General features: G+C 38.8%; 4 protein-coding genes and 1 non-coding gene across 5 annotated transcripts; 2 read left to right on the top strand and 3 right to left on the bottom strand.

Annotated features, from left to right (window-relative positions):
• Nucleotides 1–344: 344 nt before the first annotated feature.
• On the bottom strand, nucleotides 345–4139 carry LOC137967115 (elongation factor 1-delta-like). The gene is made up of 8 exons (XM_068813563.1): nucleotides 4038–4139; nucleotides 2553–2707; nucleotides 2353–2469; nucleotides 2180–2267; nucleotides 1437–1560; nucleotides 1082–1195; nucleotides 818–979; nucleotides 345–562 (listed from the first exon to the last, which is right to left on the bottom strand). Coding segments are annotated over exons 2-8 (693 nt in total). The 5' UTR covers nucleotides 2639–2707; nucleotides 4038–4139; the 3' UTR covers nucleotides 345–560.
• Nucleotides 1680–1840, bottom strand: LOC137943270 (U1 spliceosomal RNA). The gene has a single exon (XR_011110612.1). It is a non-coding gene; the product is annotated as a U1 spliceosomal RNA (small nuclear RNA).
• Nucleotides 4140–5691: 1552 nt separating the features above from the next.
• LOC137940224 (beta-glucosidase 13-like) lies at nucleotides 5692–8019 on the bottom strand. Its single transcript, XM_068785170.1, has 8 exons — nucleotides 7854–8019; nucleotides 7692–7761; nucleotides 7257–7554; nucleotides 6777–7145; nucleotides 6474–6688; nucleotides 6347–6378; nucleotides 6048–6259; nucleotides 5692–5950 (listed from the first exon to the last, which is right to left on the bottom strand). The coding sequence occupies exons 1-8, from the start codon at nucleotides 8013–8015 to the stop codon at nucleotides 5782–5784; spliced, it is 1527 nt and encodes a 508-aa protein (XP_068641271.1). The 5' UTR covers nucleotides 8016–8019; the 3' UTR covers nucleotides 5692–5781.
• A 1739-nt stretch (nucleotides 8020–9758) lies between these two features.
• Nucleotides 9759–10901, top strand: LOC137942783 (cytosolic sulfotransferase 12-like). The gene has a single exon (XM_068788521.1). The coding sequence runs from the start codon at nucleotides 9827–9829 to the stop codon at nucleotides 10817–10819; it is 993 nt and encodes a 330-aa protein (XP_068644622.1). The 5' UTR covers nucleotides 9759–9826; the 3' UTR covers nucleotides 10820–10901.
• Nucleotides 10902–17503: 6602 nt separating this feature from the next.
• Nucleotides 17504–20729, top strand: LOC137940230 (ACT domain-containing protein ACR4-like). The gene is made up of 8 exons (XM_068785178.1): nucleotides 17504–17721; nucleotides 18429–18501; nucleotides 18606–18651; nucleotides 18758–18872; nucleotides 18971–19038; nucleotides 19127–19717; nucleotides 19829–19933; nucleotides 20118–20729. The coding sequence occupies exons 1-8, from the start codon at nucleotides 17718–17720 to the stop codon at nucleotides 20445–20447; spliced, it is 1332 nt and encodes a 443-aa protein (XP_068641279.1). The 5' UTR covers nucleotides 17504–17717; the 3' UTR covers nucleotides 20448–20729.
• Nucleotides 20730–22749: the final 2020 nt, after the last annotated feature.

The raw sequence follows: 22749 nt of genomic DNA on the forward strand, positions 1-22749 counted from the left end.
AGATCATTAATTGTTCGTGGGTCCTAAAACCCACGATGGTATCAACACTCAAGGAGTTTCTAAGGCCCTAAAACCCTGATCAACCTTTCCTTTGTTGGAAGCTATCTTGTAGTCTATGTTGAGCTCCCTCTCGTCTTTTGCCATTAAATTCTAATTTGGGTATGACAATTCTGGAAGTGGGTTATTATTTCATGCATGTCTGAGTTCAATTTAAGTTTGCTAGCTATTTGCATTTGATAACAACACTCTATTCATTACTAGTCCTATGTTGAAAACAAAGTTCTCATATAAGCTATTACTACCCACAATTATCAGCCACAAACAAGTTGGTTAACATGATGAAATGGGGCTTGACAGTTAAACACAACTTCACTGGAAATAAAACCCCATGGAAGAGCATTTGATAACTAGCAGAATTCATACATATTGAATTAAACAAAATGAAGTTTCTCTACTGGTGAACGGGTCCTACACAAATAGAACGGTAAAACTGAAGTAGATTGCAGGATCAGCTCCAACAATCACACCAGAACTGTTCCTTGTGTGATCGTCGTCCACGCCTCTGTCACAGAAACAGAAATAGGAACAGTATGAGTGAGATCGAATTCCTTGGCAGTTTAAGACGAGCAGAAGATTAATTAAGCTCAGGTCCTCAGTAAAATAATTTTTCCCTTCCTACATCTAAGAAATGCTAGGTGCTCATAAATAGATTATTGCAACAATGAAGTCAAAGAAAACTGTCTAACAAGACAGACTCAACTGCATTTGCCTAAGACCTTACATTTCAAGACAAATCAGAAGAAACAGGAAGACTTACAGATTTTATTGAAAGCAACGATATCACAGCTCTGAATGTACTCATTTGCAGGTTCAGAAGTGAGGTGGTCTTCTATAAGGTCATCAACAGACACCAAGTCATCTACAATGGTCAGCATGATCTGCAACTTTTTGATCCCATAGCCAACTGGCACAAGCTTTGCTGCACGTACCCAATACTAAATCAGTAAAACTTTAGTGATATAGAAGCACCTAGAATACCAATATCCAACATGCATAAAGTAGATAAAAAGTATCAACATACAGGCTCCCCAAAACAAGCCTTCCATCTTGACACTCCTCACTGATTCTTCAAGTTTTTGCATATCAGTCTCATCATCCCAGGGTTTCACATCCAACAGCACAGAAGACTTTCCAGCTGGAAAACAAAGTCGATTCAAATTTCAAAATAAAACATGTAGTCACCAGCATTAGTAACATGAGTGGAACAGAGTCACAAGTTACACTTCCAACCCACAAAGAAGTTTTGTTTGCATAACGTTTTCACTGCTTTTAGTATTTAATAACGTAAATTTGTGCCTCTGTTTCCAATAACAGCTCACAAAATATCAACTTCATCTCCATTCAACATGGCTAGAAGGTAATGAGAGAAAACCTACACTCTTTCTTCTTTGTAGAGGCCTTGGCAGCTGCAGCTCGTTCTTCAGCAACCTTCTTTTCCTCCTCAGTCTCTTCCCCAAATAGATCAAGATCATCATCATCATCATCCTCAGCAGCTGGAGCCTAAAAAACATGGTCCATTCACATCATCAGGATTCTTAACTGCTATCAGGAACATTCAAATACCTATGCCATAGTTTTTTTTGAACTATTTAGATGTTAAATTAAAATTTGAGGGAGAAGTAGGGGCCGCGCGAACGCGTACCCCAGCTTGCACAAATTTTGACGTCCACTCTCCCACTTGGGGAGATGGTAAGGCAACTCTCCTCCCAAGTGCAATGGAAGCAGCTACCCTAGGCCATCGGCCTTCTTGTTCACCGATACACCCCGTCCAGGTAAGTATTACCTATGCCATAGTTTTTTTTTTATAGTTACTCCAACAAAGAGGTAAAATAGATATAACGTTATTCGCCACAAAAAACACACAACTTTTAAAACAACATTGAGCATGGACTTGCTTAGTAGTAACCTTTAAGCATTGTAAACCAAGGGAAAATTATGGGGCAAGAAAGGAGGTAACAGAGAAAAGAGATGCATTTCAAGAACTAAAAGCCCATTAAAAGCTTTGGGGAGGAGAAGAAGCCACCCAAAAGATCACTGAAAAAAAATGAAATAGATGCAAGAAGCACAAGGAACTCATATGGTGTTCTAGTGTCAGCCAAAGTCAAACTTAAGGACATACCTTCACGTCAGTAACAGATGGGGAAGAAGGGGCCTCTGCAATGGAAGCAACCTCAACATTCACACCCTTGCCTTCTCCAGACACACCACTGCATATTCAAGAGACTATATATTAGAATAGCTAGCAAGTAAAATGTAAAAGAATGAAAAGAATTTTAATGTTCAAGTGTTCACCTGATTCTTAGAAGTGCATCAATGTGGTTATACCAACGAGAAACATTAATGTACTCAGCTGGTGGGCCTTGAGAAAGAGCTGAATAAACAAGGAGATCATCTTTTGAAGCTTGATACCTGAAACAAGGACAAAAAACAACAGTGATTAAATTCACAGAAGAATGTAAAAAACTAACGGTTGGAGCAACTGCAAGAATTACCCAGTAATGTAACTGCGGGAAAGAAGGTAGTCATCAAGCTTTTTGATGCCAGACTCTGAGTTAGGGTTGGACAAGGTGACCGCCATTTCTATGATGATGATTTGGAATTTTCCTCAGAAGTCTGAAAAAACGTAGGCTACTTGAACCTTGTACGACTGAAAAAACTCAGAAAATAAACTGTTACTACACAGTGATTTGAAATATGGATATTAATTATAAATCTTTAGAACAATTTATTGCCATTTCTATTGTCAAAAAAAAAAAAAGGAATAATATGAAAACACACAACACTCTAAACTCTAACAAAGGCAACACACTGCAGTTACAAACACCACATGGTTGACAGCCGAGGGTGACACAGTTACACTAATTAGACTATGGCTACCATTGACATCAATTTGGATCAATTCTCCTATTTGTGAAAAAACCATGATAAGTTTGTTAGAAAGATTCCGAAATGCAGTTTTAGACAAATAAAACTATCAACTGCAATCTAGATATCAGTCCTTCAGAGTAAAGAATAAAAGTACTGGGCAAGAAGACTATCATTGCATTGTTGAGACAAATTACACCATGAAATTCAATCGCATAAGCTTTGTAAACCATGATGCACGTGCTCCAACACATCCAAACACTTCCATAAAAAAACGAAACAAATGAAGATTTAAGTATCTACTACTTGAAGGATAATTTACTTATAAAAAACGCAAAAAATACAAACACGTTGTGGAACGAACCACGGGAACCACCAGAGCCTTCCATTCATGCGGCAACTTGGGGAAGTAAAAAAAATTATGAGAAAGGTGTCACATATAATAAGAAGCCACGAGTAGCCATCCATGAGAATTGAATTAAGTGAAATAAACCTCTTTCCGTTATGTATTTACAGGGTTGACATCGAACCGAGCTCCAACCTATGACGGGCTTGGCTCGAGATATTTCAGCTACACTCAAGCGCTAGTTCGAGCCTATGCCGAGCTTGAGCATCTCAGAACAATCGAGCCCAGGAGGAGCACGAGCTCGTTCTAGCTTCACAAAATTAAAGGAGTTCACAAAACGAACTCCGTCATCAAATAAACTCCTGATATCTCCTCTCGCCTCTCACCACCAAAACAAAACGGTAAACCTATCCTTATATATTAGAGATACGAAGAAGAAGCCCGCAGACAGATGTTAAAGAGAGACTTACATCAGTACCACGCAAAAGTAAAACGAAAACAGATTTTCTTTCAAAGCTGAAATCAAAAGAATGAATTTTCAGAAATCTGATTAAGAAGAAGTAAAAAACGTGTGAATGACAGAGAACATTGAGGTAGAGCAAAACCAAAGCAGCAGACGGCTCAGATCCTCACAAAAAGTGTTTCTTCCACCCTTTATTTCTCTCTCGTTGCTTGTGGATCGAGTGTTGCCGGCGTCGAAAGATTAGTTGCAGACGAGAAGAAGAAGAAAAAAAATACAGACACAAGAGGTAGAAGACACGCTTACCTGTTCGGTTATTTCCTCGGCTGCGACGAACGGCGGGAGGCTGAGAAAAGTTTTGGCCTCAACACACGAGTGAAGAAGACCAAAGAGGCGTAGGTCGAAGAGTTTAGGGTTCCAAAGGTAAGGGTGTTTTCGTAAATAAATCAGTTAATAGAGCCCTAATGTTTTCGAGGAGGATAGATTCGGGCTCGGGCCGAGCTCAAACTTACCCAAAACTGAATCGAAATGGGCTTGGCTCAGTGCCACCCTTAAAACAAAGTAACAACTGAACAATTTAACAAAAAGAAAAAAAGAAAAATGTGAGAGCATATGAGAAATCATAATTTTTTAATAGTAGATGATAGATCAAATTTCCTAAATTCCTCATTACCACCTTAGAAACTCACCTATTTCATTAGCTATGTTCACATCAGTTATTATGGTATATTTGTATGTTAGTCTCCAGTTCTTGATTCAATTATATTTTGATAATAACAAATAAGTTAAGCCTCATTGTGATATTTAAAAAAATGCTTGATCATAATACTTAAGTTAAAAAACCTCTAAAATTCTCATTGTTCAACCAAATCAAATTATCGAACGACTCCTTTAAATATTGATGAAGACAAGTCTCAAAATTTTGTAAGTAACCTCCCATTATCACTAGCAACTTAAAATATGTTCTTCACTAGGACAACGTATAAATCGATTCACTAGGCCTACAACATAAGAAATATTTGGTGGATTATGAGATAAATAGATTAGATTAGCTTACCAACCAATTTGTTTATATTTTTCTTTATTAGTTGGCACCAGATCTGCATACTCTCCAAGTTTATGATTTTGGACAGTTGGATTGTTGGCCGGCTTACAATTAGTAATCCAGCTTTTGATAGAAAATCTAGCACATATCTCATTTGAGAAAGAAATATACCTTTTCTCGGTCTTGCTACTTTAATTCCCAAAAAAATATTTGAGTCTTCTTAGATTTTTCATTTCAAATTTAGATGTCAATTGTTCCTAAATTCTAGAGATCTCTTCCATGTCATCCTATGTAATAATCATGTCATCTACATAGATTATTAAAGTTGTTATTTTTCCTAGTCGATGTTTCAAAAATAGAATATAATCTGAGTTGTTTTGTTTGTAGTCATATTTTCTCATAGCCAAGCTAAACAAAGCCAAACCGGCTCGCAAATAGTTCGGGATCTGCTAAAAAAAAGCGTGATTCAGTTCAGTTTTTACTTAAGCTCGGCTCGAGCTCAAACTTGAAATAAGTCATGTTACATATAACAGACCAGTTCGAGATTTTCCAAGCTTGGCTTGTTAGCTTGTGAACCGGTTCGTTAGCATAGATTTTTTTATGAAAATACCCTTTACTCTAATTGCTCTCGTCTATTCCCTCTTTAGTTGGTTGATAGTCGCTCTTATTTACCTAAAACCTCAAAGACCATTGATAATTCAGCCTTTTTGGATTCGTCAATACCTAATGTTGTTGTTTGCCAATGAGAAAATAATGGTTTGTTTAGTGGGTCCATTTGTAGGGTCCACTATCTATCCCCTTACCCATTTGTCTCTTCATGTCTAGATCTTTAGAGGAATGCTCCCTGAGAGAAGAAGCGAGGGACATTGGCCCAATGGTCGAGTATATGATGTAAACAAAAATTCCATAAAATAAAGTGAAGCACTTCATACATAATAGTGAACAAGTAAAGCTTGACACACTCTACAATCCATACTACTATACTAGTGTTATAGCTGAACTCCACTAGGCTTTGAGGAACTTCTCAAACCAATACGAAGACTTCTTTCTGTATCTCTTCAAACCGTTTTCATAATCTACGTAGTTTATCCCAAAACGAACTGTGTATCCGTCTGCCCATTCGAAATTATCCAGAAGGGACCAAGCAAAGTAGCCCTTCACTTTTACACCATCCCTACATAGTCCCAAAGATCAAATATCAGTATAGAGAAGTGCACCCAAAGCTTCTAAACAAAAAAATTCATGGTGTAAGTCACAAAACTAACTCGTACCTGATTGCGCGTCGCAGGTATTTCAGATGATCGCGGTAGTACTTAACTCTCAGGTTATCATGGAGGACATGTTCGATCTTCACTTTCTTGACGTTCAATTCACTAACTCCGTTCTCCGTAATGTAGATGACAGGGTCGTTGTATCTTGTCTTTGTGTAGTTCACAAGTTCTTGGATGCCCTTTGGGTAGACATAGAGCCAGCTTGAAGCAGTCTGCAATTTTGAATTTTATCAGATAAACACGCATGTAAGAAATTTATGGTTCTAATGTAGGAGTTGATATGGGTAAAAAAAACATACACTAGGGCCAATGGGGATTCCATTACGTGATACTGCAAGAGGAAACAAACAAGACCAGTTTCTCAATTAGCTAGCTTTTCAATCCAGTGGACTATAACTTTGAAGTTTTAGGGTTTATGTGGGTTACTTTCTCCATGGCAGCGGATATCATTGGAATAGCTTAGGTGTGTAGTGTTGGGTGGAGCATCAGCACAGTATGAAGCAGTGTAGTAGTTGACTCCAATGAAATCAAAGGAGCCCTTCACCATATCAGACTGTTCCTTCGTGAATTTGGGCAGTCTGTCTCCTACAATATCTCTCATAGTCTCTGGATATTCACCATGAGTTAATGGATCCATGTACCTGAAAAAACCCAGAAGAAGAACTTTCCATTGAAATTTCTCCTATTGTGGAATGAAACAATAATAGCAAAAGATTTGTCCTCGCTTACCATCCGAAACTGAAATCTAGGCTTCGTTGGGCTGCATCCTTATCAGCTTTGGAGTCTGAGAAGGGGATGATCCAGTCACAATTCAGAGTGATCCCAACTGTGCCTTTTTGTGAGACCTGGTATTTTTTCTTGTAGAGTCTTGCGGCAGCCGCGTGAGCAAGAAGGATGTTGTGTGATACAATGTAGGGCTCAGTTCCGGAGTCACCGCCGGTACAATTCCCAACCCAGGGCGAGCACCTGCCGGGCGCATGAACTCCAACATTGAATCCGACCGCACTGACAGACAATGGCTCGTTAATGGTGATCCAATGTTTCACCCGGTCACCGAATTCTTTGAAGCAAAGGTCAGCATAATCATGAAAATCCTCTCTGAGGACAAAGAATTCCAACAGATAATTAGCTAGATAAAAACACTTCTAAGATGTCTAATTAAAAAAACCTTGAACACAAACCCATGGCAGCACTAATAGGCATACTTACACGATCTTGGAGCTCAGGAAACCTCCATATTCGTCTTGAAGAGCTTGGGGAAGATCCCAATGGAAGAGAGTGACGAATGGGGAAATACCTTCAGAAAGGAGCTTGTTGATGAGGTTGTTATAGTATTTGATGCCTTCTTGATTCACTCCTCGCACAGTTCCTTCTGGTAATATCCTAGACCATGATATCGAGAACCTGTAAGCGTTAAAACCCAGTTTCTTCAAGAGATTCACATCTTCCTCATAACGATGATAAGAATCAATGGCAACGTCTCCGTTGCTCCTGTCCTTTATCTTCCCTGTATTATATTGATAAAAAATAGGGCTCCCTTAGCAAGCAAATCAGAATAATGGTAAAAAATTACTGCTGAAGCTTTGAGAATAATACAAATAATCGAATTTGGATACAAAATAAAGTAATGAAAAGAAATCATACATGGATACTGATGCGTGAAGTTGTCCCAAATACTGGGTCCTCTGCCTCCTTCTTTTGCTCCTCCTTCATACTGCAACACCCATATTTAAGCCATAGTTGCTGAAGCTGAGTAGGCGCCGCGAGAGAGACAGAGAGACATAAAAAGAACGGAAATAAATTTACCTGGTAAGCAGCAGAAGCTGAGCCGAAGATGAATCCATCTGGGAAACTATTCTTGTTGAAATGCTTCTGTTTCCCCTTCCGATCAGCAGCAGCCCCGTCCCCAGAAAACAGTAGAACCAAAACGATGAACAACGGAGAAAAGAGAAAATTCTTCGACCCCATGACTGTCGCCTCAATCCAAAAGCTTGATTTACATAGACTCCGCCACGACTTATATAACAGAGTCGTTGCGAACAGTAAGAAATCCAAATCCAACTGATAGATATATAAAGATAATGACAAAAATAAAATAACCAAGTGATTGAATCAGAGACAACTCAAATTGTAGAGTTTTGTTTAGGAAGGAATATGACTCTGTTTTCAGTTCTACAAATCTAGCAAAAAATTCTGATTAGCAGGTCATCTTTGCATACTTATTTCCGTTTTTAACGTGCAACTTACGCTTGGAAGATGAAAGATAGCTCTGTCTCGTTGATCACGAAGCGTAATCGTGGGGGAAGCAGACTCGACCACGACTTATATAACAGAGTCGTTGCTAACAGTAAGAAATCCAAATCTAACCGATAGAGATATAAAGATAATGACAAAAATAAAATAACCAGTGATTGAATCAGAGACAACTCAAATTGTAGAGTTCTGTTTAGGATGGAATATGACTCTGTTTTCAGTTCAACAGACCTAGCAACCGCCGGCGATATCCCTACACGGCATTTATCAAAAAATTCTGACTAGCAGGTCATCTTTGCATACTTATTTCCGTTTTTAACGTTCAACTTTCGCTTGGAAGATGAAAGATAGCTCCGTCTTGTTGATCACGAAGCGTAATCGTGGGGGAAGCAGGTAGTTGGAGGAGCTGGTTGACCCACGTAAACTGTAAAATAACAGTTTTCTTCATTATCAAATTAGAAAATCGGTATTTTTCAATAACATACTAATTTTTTAATGGCCAAATAAGGGTTATTTTCGTTCAGGAAAAAATAACCCTATACAATTACCATTTTATCTATCTAGAAAACTTATCCTATACAATTACCATTTTATCATAATATGCAACATGTAACTAATGTCAAGAAGCAACAGATCCGACTATGGCAGCGTCATTTGGGACATCCATTATTCGAGTATATGTAATACTTATTTTCATATTTATTTTCAGAGTTACATGAATTGGACCTTAAATGTCATACTTGCATTTTAACTAAAAGTCATCGTGTTGGCCAACGCCCAAGTACTAGCCTTTTTGTTCTACTTTAGGTATTTAAAATGTTTGCTAAAGACTTCTTTTTTTATTTGCCGATTTAAGCTTTGACCGCATTAGTGTGTAATAAGATTGTATAGATCGTAAGGAACTAGGCATTGTTCTCATCGGGTCTAGGTGCTTGTACCTTGGAGCTGCAAACCATAAGACCTAAAATGTTTGTGTTAGTACTATAATTAACATATTATGACCCACCACCAAAGTGGTATGTACCAACTTACAATGGGTTTTTTAATATTGAATTTATGATTTATTTTCCAACTAAATTTTTTTTCTATGAACTCGTCTGTTTCTATTATTGAGCAAATTAATGGCGGTTGTTGGCTTGTTGTACACTTGAGATGGCAGACGAAAAGCTGCTCGAACCAGCTAGCTCCTTGAGCCTGAAGATTATCATTTTGCACGAGAAAATGTTGGAACAAACATTAACTGCATGGCTTTCCTGGTTGGTGTAGATGAAAGAGTTGTAGATAAGAAGCCAGAAACTGGAGCTTTCCTCCAGCTAACCAGACATTAGTGACCACACCAGAAACTGACAAACGATATTTCACTTCGCCCTCGTAGCTTGGCCGACTCATTTCATCATTTCAACATGCGCTAAAGAACATAATTAATAGAGCAGCTAGCTACCATTCTCCCCCATCATCATCTCGAAGAGTGAGTTGGGATCTGCAGTAGGAACAGCAGATTCTCTTTCTCTCAACTCTTTATCTTCATGGCAATGTCTTGCTACTCTTCTTCCAAGCAGCAAAAACGAGGCAGTCTAAACCGAGAAGACGAAGAGCTGATCTCAACCCTGCCCAGAGAGAGAGGGTGGTTAAGTCCTTACATATACCAATTCCAGGGAACTTGGTATCCGGACTCAGGTTTGCGAGGATTACTGGCATGTCGTCGCCACTTCGAAGCTCTCAGCACTGATTTGTTCCTCGTCACCACTCCCAAATCGGGGACTACCTGGCTGAAGGCTCTTGTATTTACCATTGCTAATCGTAAACGGTGCAGTTACGCCCAGCATCAGTTGCTCACTGCGAGTCCCCATGATCTTGTTTCCTTCGTAGAGTTGGGACTGTATTTGAACAACCAATCTCCTAACCTTACCAGTATCCCGTCTCCTAGGCTCTTTGCCACACACATGTCCTTCGTCTCCTTGCCTCAATCTGTCCGAGACAGCAACTGTCGAATTGTGTATTTGTGCAGGAATCCCAGAGACACCTTTGTCTCCCTCTGGTTCTTCAAAAACAAAATGACATATAAGATACAAGAACCATCACCAATAGAAGAGGAGTTCGAGATGTTCTTGTCTGGGAAGAGTATCTACGGACCTTTCTGGGATCATGTTTTGGGTTACTGGAAGGAAAGCAAGAGGAACCCTCAGAAGGTGCTCTTCATGCATTACGAGGAAATGAAAAGGGAGCCTGAACTTTTCACCAAGAAGTTGGCTGAGTTTATGGGTTCCCCGATTTCACCTGAAGAGGAGAGAGAAGGAACACTGAAAGAGATTATAAAGTTGTGCAGTTTTAAGAATTTGAGTAGCTTGGCGGTGAACAAAACTGGAAGAACGAAGATGGGCACAGACTGTAACATGTTTTTCAGAAGAGGCGATGTCGGAGACTGGATCAATCATCTTTCGCCTACGATGGTCGAGCGATTGGATCAACTTCTACAAGAGAAGTTACACGCTTCTGGTTTGAGTTTTCAGTATTCTTAAACGGATCTTTACGTTTTAGCTGTTTCTGGATGTTATAATCTTTTCTGGTTGTGTCTCGCACCCTGCTCTTTTCTGGTTATATTCTTCCATGGTTATATGTTTATCAGTTGATGAAAATATTTGAAGTATATCAAAACAAAGCTTCACTCTGATGGGTCTATTGAGCGTCATAAGGCACTTCTTGTGGCTCAAGGATTTTCTCAGGTTCATGGTCTTGATTTTGGTGACACCTTTAGCCCTTATTCTCGGTCCTTATGGGTCCTATATTAATATGAAGGATAAGAATCTCTGTCAAACTACATCAATCCTTGTCGAGGGAAAAGAGGCAGCAACTTGTAGAGTAAAACACAGAATAAAACTAAGCTGTAGAGAGTTAATCATGTCTAAATAGCTCTTATTCTTCTTTTAGCAACTCCATTATATTGAGAAGGATTAAGAGCAGTGGTTTCAAGTATGATCTAATGTTCTTTATATATGTATAACAAAAAGACTTTTGATAGTGTTGACCAATGTTACTATGTATCACTTCAAATAGGTTCATTGTATGTTGATTGCTATGGTGTCTAAGGTTGCTCAACTTTGATACACATTTCACTTTTATTATCCATATCCATGTTATATGTGGGTATCAAATCAACTAGGTGTTAACCCAGGTAGCTTCTTAAGAGGGAATGAATTGAGATTTAAAATGAAAGGTTTAGTGCTTATATGTAAAATTAAAATGAAAAAAATGATAAAAGCACACACTACAATAGAAGATAAAAGAATTTTTCTCTCGATATTCCCCTATTAGTAATCACTGTCCAAGAATTCGTGGTCGAAAAAATTTCAATAATAAACTTTGTTAGTGAAAATTTTACACATAATATTTTGGTTCTCTTTAAGCCACGTGTAATGCTCAAGAACACGATACAAATCTGTCCCTGAGATTTTACAGCTACAATATAGCTCTAACAAGCTTCCTTTTCTAGATGCCAGATTCTAGAATAACTTTGATAAGAAAAAGGAAAGATATAACAAGAAAAGGAAAACTTACACCCTTAGAATATAGAAAAACAACTTTCTCCGAGTGTTGTCCTAGTTCCCAATCTTTTGATGCACAAGAAGTGAGTTTCTGGAGGTTGAAATTTTAGGATGCACAATGATTTTGAGAGAGGAAAGAAGTTTTTGCAAAAGTATAACTATTTTTCTCAAAAATAGATTTGTGAATGAATTTCAAGTGAAACGGTTGTTGAATACAATAAATTGCCAATAAATGCTTGTACTACTTTCCCAACTGTGTTTGGAGAGGTATTTATAAGTTTTCTAGCCAAACTAGCATTTTTTTTGTCCATTTTCTGAAAGTTGCAAAAAATGTTAATTTATCAACCATGCATAAAACTATATTTTTTTATTTCCCCAAACTTGTTGATTGATCTGACCATCAATCAGTCAAATTTCCAGCTTATAAAAAATAACATGTTAATCAATCGATCCAAATAGGTTGATTGATCATACTTTATGTTGGTTGGCTATGCAATTATTGGGATAATCGATCACAATGTATGGTATGATTGATCACGTTTTATAATTCATACTGGTAACTCTTGGGATGATCAATCATGCTTTATGTGTTCTGCCAAGCTGCATTATGTATGATCAATCATGCCACAGGTATGATTGATCATTTTATATACCAGAATAAAAAAAATATTTTTAATCATTATTATAACTTAGTTAAGGGGTTTTGCAAGTTTTAAAATATTTTGATGCATCAATTAAACATGATTTTGAAAAATCATATGCAGTTAATGTTACGATATCTTGCATTGTAATTTAGATAGAATTTTTTATTATAATTGTTGTAAAATTTGGTTAATGTAAATAGGGTATTTAGAGTAGGCATTGTATTGGGCCCATGGGCCAGTTTGTAATAATCTCTAAAACCTAAGCTTAAATAGTTAATGAAGAGAGAGGAAAGCACGAGAGTATTTCCAGAGAGACCGTTCATCTTCTCCAGCGTCGTCCTCTTCGCCGAGAGTCCAGAGAGCGAGACGCTCTCTGTCTAGACTATTCTGTCAGTGCCGTGAGGTGGTGGTGGTTCCATCCACCGCCATAAGAGCTGAGAGCTCTCGTTGTGCCGTCAACCTCTATCCGACGAACGTCGTCTTCGCTCCCGAGAAACCAAAGCATAAACTCTGGCCGTAGCTACTCAGTGGTCATGCTTTACCGTCGGGAATCATTGTTGACAGTTAAGCTCCAATGCTCTTGCTTACCTTAAAATCGGAGTTCATTGGTTGTCCTCATACATGGTTAGTGTTCTTGAGATATTTCTAGACAACATAGACTCTAGTCTTCAAATATTCAATCTTTGTTTGCAAGTGCATCTTCAAGATAACTTGACACATCGTAAAGCTTGAGATCTTGTCTTGAGTTTGTCGGTTTTTTAAATGAACCTTAATATTGTGTTTCTTAAAGGAATTGCATTTGAAATGCTTGATTTGAAAAAAATTAGTACAAATACTGTTAAGTTTTGTTATCATCAAAATATGAATGAGGTCAACTCTTATCATTCTTTTTAGGGAGTTCACACTACCATGTGTAAGTCTAATGATAAATAGCTTCATTCATTCATGTCCCATGAAAGAGTTACTTTCATTTAATTGAAACAATATATTAAAAACATAACTTTTCCCTATCAAAGTAACAACAATCTTTTGGACATCTAGTAGTTTTTGCACACTTTGAAAAATGAGAATGTTAAATAAATAGACTTTAGAATGTGTAGTATTGAAGTTATTTATGGTCATAGTTCTCTCTTTGACCTCCTAGGAAGAAAAAGTAGAAATGTTACAAAAAGTTTTGTAAACTATGGCTCGTGTATTAGTCCACTAACTAGTCCCAATTGTGCACCATGTTCGTTGTCGGAGGGAGTCACACTACCAATGTATCCCTTAACCTTATCCTTCCTATGTTTGCACTATTCTGTAAGTGTCTAGATTTCTCGTAGGCATAACATGTGGATCTCTTGTTTTATTCCTTTAAAATCTTCTACTTCGACATATCAAATTGATTTTTCTTAAAAGAGTTAGCCGTATATGTTTCTGTTAAAATTTTCTTGGCACTAACTTTAAATCTAGTACCTAAATTTTGTTTGAGCTTACTTCTATTTTTTTTCCTAAAATGGTTGGATATCAATATTTCATCTAGGGGAAGGATATTTCTTTTTTCGTTTAAATTGAACTTGAAAGTTGACTCGAGGATAATAGGGTGCCTGAAATCATTCATCTATAGGGATCCTCATTCAGATTATCTAATATGAACCTCCGTTGCTTGAAAGGATTTTGGGACTAGAGTAGAGGTACGGAATTTTTATCGTAGAATTTTGTACTGCCAATAAAAGAACATTTCTTAGTGAAATTTTATTTTCATTGGCAATTGTTTTCTCACCAAGATATTCCTACCCCAAGAAAATTTTTAGCAAAATTTGATTTTCATTGTAAAACAATAATTTTTAAAAGTTTTCCATGTAAACTTAGTTTTTGGCCTAATTCTTTCTTGCCATTATGTTAGTGATAATTCAGTGCACATGTTCACCAAGACAGTAACAGGTGAAAAGTTGAGCTTAACTTCCATTGCCTTCTACACTAGGAAGTTGATGAAGATCACATAGCTCATGATATTATTCAAATAGTAGCACTTGTAGATAAACGTTTCAAGCGGGAGAGTTACATGTTGAAGAATAGAATTCAAAATAGTCTTTCAATGGGAGAATATTGAAGTGATGATCACTTATAATGGGCCCCGCCCCACTAGAGTCATATTAGGACTAAGATCTCAATGTGGGAAAGCGTTCTAATTGGGAAGGAGTGGGAAGTCTTCCATTTGGGTGTCTCACATTGAATGTAACTCTTAGGCTATTTAAAAGGGAATGCCCTTGGTCATTCCATTTTATTACTGATGCATCTTATAATCACTTGAGTTATAGTGAAGCTAGTATGATCTCGTGGACTAGGCACCTTATCTAACATGGGTAAACATTCTTCTCCAATGCCTTATTACATTGATTGTTTAAAAGAATACCAGTCTAATCAATCAAATTAATCCAAATTTTGAAATGTCAAAGACTTTCTAAGCATGCATTAAGCATTAAACATTCTTTAATGAAGAGCATTCTAGAACCAAATCATGGTACCATGGTCAACCTCAAGAATAGTAGGAAATGAGTAGCTTCAAAACTTAACTAAGATCGAGCAAACGATTCCAAAGTCTAATCACATTATTCTACTAATGAACAAAACCCAATCTTGATTTTGGAATCGAAATGAAGGAAATCCAAACAAACCAAATGATTCTCTAAGCCCCACCACACAAGATTAAACAATTCCAAAGAGTCTCATATATGAAATCAAAGTGATGCATTGATTTGATGACTCTAATTAATAGGGCTTTCTTCTTCTTTAATTGAACATATTCTACTACTAATGAAAACGTGAGACCATTGGACAGGTGACAACACTAAGGGCAAATAAATATATGAAAAGGGTTAGGTGCCCCCCAATGGGCCATAACCCAAGAGAAGAATTTGTGAGCCCCACAAATATGAATGCATTATGGTCCCCTACTAACCCATCAATCTCAATCTCAACAACCATGGCTAAGCTGTTTTTTTTTTTTTTTTTTTTTTTTTTTTTTTTTTTTTTTTTTTAACTTCTACTTGAAGCCTTATAAATGCTCAGGATAGGATGGAGGTTGGAGTGGTCCTCCTTTTTACTTATAGCCTGGACCAAGTGAAATCTACCAAGGGTTAACACCTTGAATCAATCCCCACCTAAGTTAACAAAGTGAAAGAAAGAGGTTAGTTGTAAGGGTGCCAATTTTAATTGGGTAATTTTACCCGTTTACCAGTTCGTTAAACGAAACGACATTGGATAATACCTATTTCTTATGCATGATCGGATTCATTCCAAAATTTTAAATTCAGATTCATATTCGGATTTTAATCGGACCCAATAGTCCGTTTACAGCAGTACAGGCTAGCAACAATATAGCAAAAAGTTTTAGAATCTATTGGGACTACGATGATCTAATAATCGGATTTTTATAGGGAATCCCCAATGAGGATCCGAGACCGGGGTCTTCGGACCGGAATTACGACCTGGAGAAAAAAGAATCTCACACTCGCTGGTGCACTAACTACCCCTGCAGAAAAACCAGGAAATCAAATGTCACGGAAGAAAAACGTACGGATCAGAGAAGATCCCTGCTGATACGCGGATGTCGGATCCGGCAGCGTGTCCCTGTCACGAGTCCCCTCTCTCTCCTCTTACCCATCGACAGGTGGGACCTACTTTACCCCCTTTCCCTGATTAGAATATTTCAAAAGATTAATTCTTTTATATACAAACTTTAATTATAATTCAATTAATTAAAGTGGGACCCACGCTTTCACGGGATTCTATTGGAAGAAGGTGGGGCCCATTTAATAGGGCGCGAGAATGCGTCGTTTTTATTTGGACTGAAGGTGGGAAAGCGAGCATGGGATATCACTGACGTGGCCTGTAGCTTCTGACCTGGTTTGCTTTGCCTTTGGCCCTTCAGAGCGGAGAAAGCCAGGGGGCAAGTGGGCCCGCCTCCTGTTTTTTAGCTCCGGCGCCAGGGGAGAGCCAAAGCTTGACACGTGTATGATGACGTATTACTCTGTCGGCTTTTTGGGAAAGGGACACTTTTCGGAGATTCGTACCGTTTTCCACGTGGTTGCCAACTATCACCCCCCCTCTGTTACCGACCGACAGGTCACGTGCTTCCGAGCCTTTACAATTTTAAATAGAATAAATTAATTAATTCTTAATTACTTTTTTCTTGCCGTTAGGGCGTTGGATCTGTTGACCAAAGTCAACCAAACCGTCAACTCAGAAAAATATTTAGATTAGTAAGTCTTGAAATGTCTAAAACGCCCTCGCCAGGGAGATAGGGAGAGACGGACATGTGGCAGGCAGGGACACGTGAGAAGGAGATGGGCGCTGCGCGCGCCGGAAGACACGCCCGTGTGCGGGTACACTGAGCCCATTTGGGCGAACATAAAAGAAAGGACACCCATACGGCGGGCAAACGCCTGCACCGTGGACAGAAGCGAGCGGGTCAGCTTAAGCCAGATTTGAGGGTGTTTTGGCGTTTTTTAAGCCTGTCGTCTCGGTACGCTATCAACAATGTTTCGTCCGATAAGTTACGCTTGAGGTGTACGAGTCGGATCCTTGATTCGAACTCAGAAGGAATCCTCGGGGGAATGAGTCGTGGACCGGTTACGTTAACGGCGGGGCGTGTTAGGTCGAGGAGAAGCAAGAGGGGTCGACCCGTCTCCCCACCCCATTCCCCAAAGGTCAGGGACGGCGATGCGGGAATCCGGAAGTCCCAACAAGTCGGAGGGTGAGCTCTTCAAGCTGTTTTTGTCATCGGGAAGCCCGCCCCATCGGAGGGTATGGAATCGGAAACTCCGAGTACCGAAAGAGGGAAACTTTGAAACGGATTGCGGAAACTGGAAAGTGAAGATCTTCGTGCGGTCCCCGAGACCTGCCCGAAAAGCGGATTTCGGCGGCCCTTTTAGCTGGAGTGCGCCAAGGCCGCACTCGTCTTAAGCTCTACCGCTGCTGATCTATAATTTGGACAGAGCGAGACAGCGAGTGCTTAAGAGTCTCCATGCTTGTGGGGAGGCGAGAACAGGAGAGACGTTTGGGAGGAACAACGAAGGAGAAATGGGTGCTGCTTTTTCCTTACTTGGGTGTTGCGGGATCTGGGTTCTCGTGTAGGGTGTAATTCGCGAGGAAGGACTGGGTCGTGTGTTGTTTAAATCTTTTCTTGGTAATTCTGTTCTTGCTTCAGTCTTTCAGCTGATTCGGAGGAATTCGGTCGTCGAGCTGAAATGGGTATGTGCGTCTATGTCCTGAAACCTGGGTTTTGCCGTTTGTTCATTGTTTTTTCATGGTCATTTTTCCTTTGGTTGGTTTTCTGAGTGAATCTATCGGTGTCTACTTGATTGGTCATTGTTCTGTTCTTCGCGATGGTTTTTGTGGGTTTTGGGTGTTTCTGCGAGTTTGTTTCGGTTTTGGTCGATCGTTTCTTTTGTTATAAGTTCTTGGCAATCTGTCTCGTGATGATTTTACCTGTCTTTGATTTTTTTTTGTGACTTGTGGTTTTCTTTCTCGCAAGTTTGCGTTCTGGATTGTAATTTAACGATTATTTCTTCTTTACTCTTCGCTTATTTTTATTTTTGTTGGTTTTATCTCTCGAGGTGTGTGATTCTAGGTTTTTTTTTTTTTTTTTTTTCTTCTTACTCTTCTCTATTGCCTTTTCCCCTGCCCTTAGTAGCACCAGTTTACTTCCTTGTCACTATTTTCTTTATATTTTTCTGTGTCTTATTTTGGACGCTAACCACCATCAGTATTTCAAGTGATTAAATTAGTGAAAACTGGTACAGTTGTGCTCGTTCTTATTAGAGGCTATTTAGCAGATGAGATACTATGTTGTAGAAGTTGTTGTTGTTGTTTTTTTTTTTTTTTGTTGGGTTTTCTGAATTTAAAATGCTTCATTCATTTCCGGTCTAATTTATTTCCCCCAAATTTCTGTGTCGCAGAGGTTGATTCGAGATCTTCATGGAACACTGAGGATGAATACGAAAAGTTCATCAGAAGAATGAACCCACCAAGGTATTATTTAAGATCCTTATGTAGTCATCTGTGAGTAACTTTAAAAGCATTCTTGATCATTGATACCGTATTACCTAAATAATCTCTTGTGATTCTAACTTCAGGGTTGTTATTGATAACGAAGCTTGCCAAAATGCTACAGTTATTCGGGTATGTCTTGTTATCTGTTTCATCCCTTTTTTTTTATATGATCTGTTTCTGTATTTTCCCTTTAACCGGTGGGTTTGCTTGATGAATCTTGTTCTTTTCCTTACAGGTTGATAGTGCAAACAAACAAGGAATCCTTCTAGAAGTGGTACAGGTTCTTACAGATCTGAATCTCATTATAACCAAGGCCTATATATCTTCAGATGGGGGATGGTTCATGGATGGTATAGTTCCCCTTTCAATGCTACAACTATCAGCACTATTTTTTAATCAACTTATGCATCTTCGTCTAATAAAATCTAAATTTATGCATTTTCATCAGTTTTCAATGTTACTGATCGTGATGGGAACAAACTTACTGATGAGGGTATTTTAGATTATATTTGCAAGGTATATTTTTTGTTATTTTTTTGGGTTACATTTCATTGATTTTTCAGATGGGACCTCTTGTTTGATGCTATTCGTGTGATATTTTCAGTCCCTTGGAGCAGATTCATGTTTTGAACCCTCTTTGAGCGGAGTAGGCGTTGAGTCTTCAAGTGATCATACTTCAATTGAGCTAACAGGGACTGACCGACCAGGACTGCTCTCAGAAGTTTGTGCAGTGCTTACTGATCTGAAATGCAATGTGCTGAATGCTGAGGTGTGGACACACAACACTCGGGCTGCTGCTGTCATGCATGTGGCCGATGAAGTTACTAACTCATCCATAACAGAACCAGAAAGACTCTTGAGAATTAAAGAACTACTGTGTAATGTACTTAAAGGGAACAACAAGACTAGGGAAGCTAAGACAGTAGTTTCATTGGGTTCTACCCACACAGAGAGAAGGCTTCATCAAATGATGTTTGCTGACCGGGACTATGAGCGGTCTGGTCTTGATCATGGAGATGAAATACTTAGGCCGAATGTGACTGTGGACAACTGGTATGATAAGGATTATTCGGTGGTTACCATTAAGTGTAAAGATCGGCCAAAGCTTCTGTTCGATACAGTCTGTACATTGACTGACATGCAGTATGTGGTTTTTCATGCAAATATCGATGCAGAAGGACCTGAAGCTTATCAGGTAACATTCACTTTCTTGTTATCAATTTCTTTTTCTGTAACATTAAAAATCAATATCCTGCAGTTGCTTTGGTGGCTTTTGGCTTGAATGTTTATCTGTTTGCTTGTGAAGGAATACTACATCCGGCACATAGATGGGTTCCCTGTGAATTCAGAAGCAGAGAGACAGAGAGTGATCCAATGTCTTGAAGCTGCAATAGAGAGACGAGTATCAGAGGTACTAACAAACTTTCATGCCGGCCATTTCTTGGTTATGGATAAAAACTTGCTCTGTTGAAGGCCTTTGACTAGAAACACCTCTTAGCTAAAATCCACAGAGTTGCCTATCGATTATTTCTCCACAAATTAAATAGTACTACAGTTCCCCATCATTTTAATAGCTATCTATATTATTCCTTCAGGGTTTGAAGCTGGAGTTGTGCACTGGTGACAGAGTGGGATTACTTTCTGATGTCACTCGAATTTTCCGTGAGAACAGCCTATCTGTCACAAGAGCTGAAGTAACCACCCGAGGGGGTAAAGCCATTAACACGTTCTATGTTCGCGATGCAGCAGGAAATCCTGTGGATCCTAAGACCATTGATGCTGTAAGACAAGCCATCGGCCAAACAATACTACAAGTTAAAGGGATCACTGACTGCTCAAAATCCCCGCAAGAATCTCCCACCAGATTTCTGTTCGGAGGTCTATTCAAGGCGAGGTCACTGTACAGTTTTGGCCTTTTCGGTTAGTTGAGCTAAACTGTTTGGCTGATCTATGCTTGTCATTCTGTTCTTAAATTCTTCTTCCAGTCAACCCAAAGGTGCCCTCCCTCAAACAGAGAAACACATGTACATAGATACTTCTGGCCTTTCATCCTCATTTGCTTTCTGGGTTCCATTAGGAAACAAAATCAGTTACAGATGTTAGAAGGAACCCTTGATAGCAGTTGAAAAAGGCCGACTTGGGTCAGCTCTTATATTGTAAATTTCCCATATGATACCAGAGTTCAAAAAATCCAAATTCATTCTTCATATATGAATGATACTTGTCAGTTCAGATTTTGTTTCTTTTGTTTGAGCTCTGTTCGTGGATTCGTCTCAATTTACATGGACATCAATCCCCTTTCGACTGCTACAAATACAATCAGCTGAAAGATTTGTTATTCCTGCTAGAAAGATTGGCTCAAGATCTTCTTGGTTGAGATTGAGCAGATTTCACAATTATATTAATCTGAAGAGATGACTTCCTAATTTGAAAGAACCAGTGAAAAATCCAGAAGTATTGGTTTCTTAATCGAAAGCAAATGAGGGTACTAAATCTTGCAATCAAGAAGCCAAATTGGATTTCAATCGCTTGCTAAAGTTTTTCCTGTTTAAAATCACAAAATTTAAAATAACCCATTTTATCTTTTTGAATAATATCAAATGAAGAATCAAAAATTAAAAATAAACCATTTAAATTTATGAATGGTATCAAAGAAAAATTATAAATCTAAAAAAAACCCATTTAATTTTTTGAACAATATCGCATCAACTAATCGTTTTCATAGCTGAACTGGGTCAACTTTTCCTTCACGAACACTTGCAACATATCCCAATCCAATTCCTTGCTGCATCGAGATTTCAATCTTTTTTGTGTTGGAGCTGGATTCGAATACGACCAGTGAGTTGTGGTCCAAAGCCTCAAAGAGGTAAGAATAAGCGATCCATAGGATGGAGCAAGGATCGTCTTCCTTGTCTGTAACTGAACTTTTGCGTGCGCAGGATTATGAACTCCAGAAAGGAGCCTCTTCAGCTTGCGGGGAGACGACGGCAGAAGGGACGAGAGCTGGAAAATCCCAGACGGGGACTGTGACTGTCAGTTTCGATGGTGATATCTGATCCTCAAATCGACGGGTAAGGACCCCTACGGTGAGGCCACTTCACCACTGGGTTCAGTTTTTTGACTTTTGCTGGCCACTTGGGGTTCAGTTGATGGTAATGGAAGAGCTCCACGCTTGGACTCTTATCTCATCTTCTTGCCTTTGGAAAACCAACCACAGATTCGACTCTTAGTTGCATCTTTTGGTTCATGAGATCAGGGGGTGTGTTATCATAAAAAAATCTATCACCAGTTTGGAAATTCACTTCATTTCTACCGGGTGAAGGTTTTTACCGGGACGAGTTGTAGGCAAGATCATAAAATTATATTAAGTATACAACAATTTATTGAAACGATCAATGTATATCAATTAAATTGACCTCAAACAATAAAATAAAATAAAAAGTTTACTCTTCCTTATTATCAAATTTAGGGAATTTTACGAAAATAACCAACTTACAACTTTAATTTTAAAAATACCCTATTTTAACCGATCAACAACCCAAGTGTAAAGTCCAACACACCATGTTAGCATTGATAGCCTTGTGTAACCATGTTGTTAACCAAGGCAGTCTCTACCACGTCAGCATGCCACATCATTCAATTGCCACACCAACATCCCGTGGGATGACATATCAGTGTACCACATCAACATCATGACCACGTCAACACTATCATTTTCTTCCCTTTTTCCTTGCTTTTCTCCCCATTTTTTTTCTGACTCCCTCTCACCCACGGCGTGTCCCCCCTCTTCCCGGTGGCCAATCCCTCCTCCTTGACGGTGGTGCTCTCTCTGGTAAGTCCTATTTTCATTTTTTTTCTCAATTTGGTGGGCGACAACGAGAGGAAGGGGGGAGGAGAAACCATGGGGTTGACTGAGGGGGAGGAAGGAGACTTCAGGTTAAATAGTAGGTTAAGTTCAGTCCATTAGCCGCCAACGAAACCCAACCCCTATCACTGACGAGGTAAGATTCGCAGTGACTGCGAAGTTATATGGGGCTCTACCAGGGGTATTCAGTGAATTTGGACTTTAGTAGGTTTTTGCATGGTTAGGACTAATAAAACCAATTTGGACTAAGACATTTTCTTGCATAAATAGGACTAGTCATACAGGGTTCTTCCAGGGGTGTTTGGAGATTTAAGACTTAAGTAGTTTTTTTTGCATAAAGAGAGTTAGTGGGTATGGAGGTT

This window comes from Aristolochia californica, unplaced genomic scaffold (assembly GCF_029961685.1).
Source record: "Aristolochia californica isolate CCGP_79_NKW_82.1479 unplaced genomic scaffold, dmAriCali1.0.hap1 SCAF_10, whole genome shotgun sequence".
Taxonomy (NCBI): domain Eukaryota; kingdom Viridiplantae; phylum Streptophyta; class Magnoliopsida; order Piperales; family Aristolochiaceae; genus Aristolochia; species Aristolochia californica.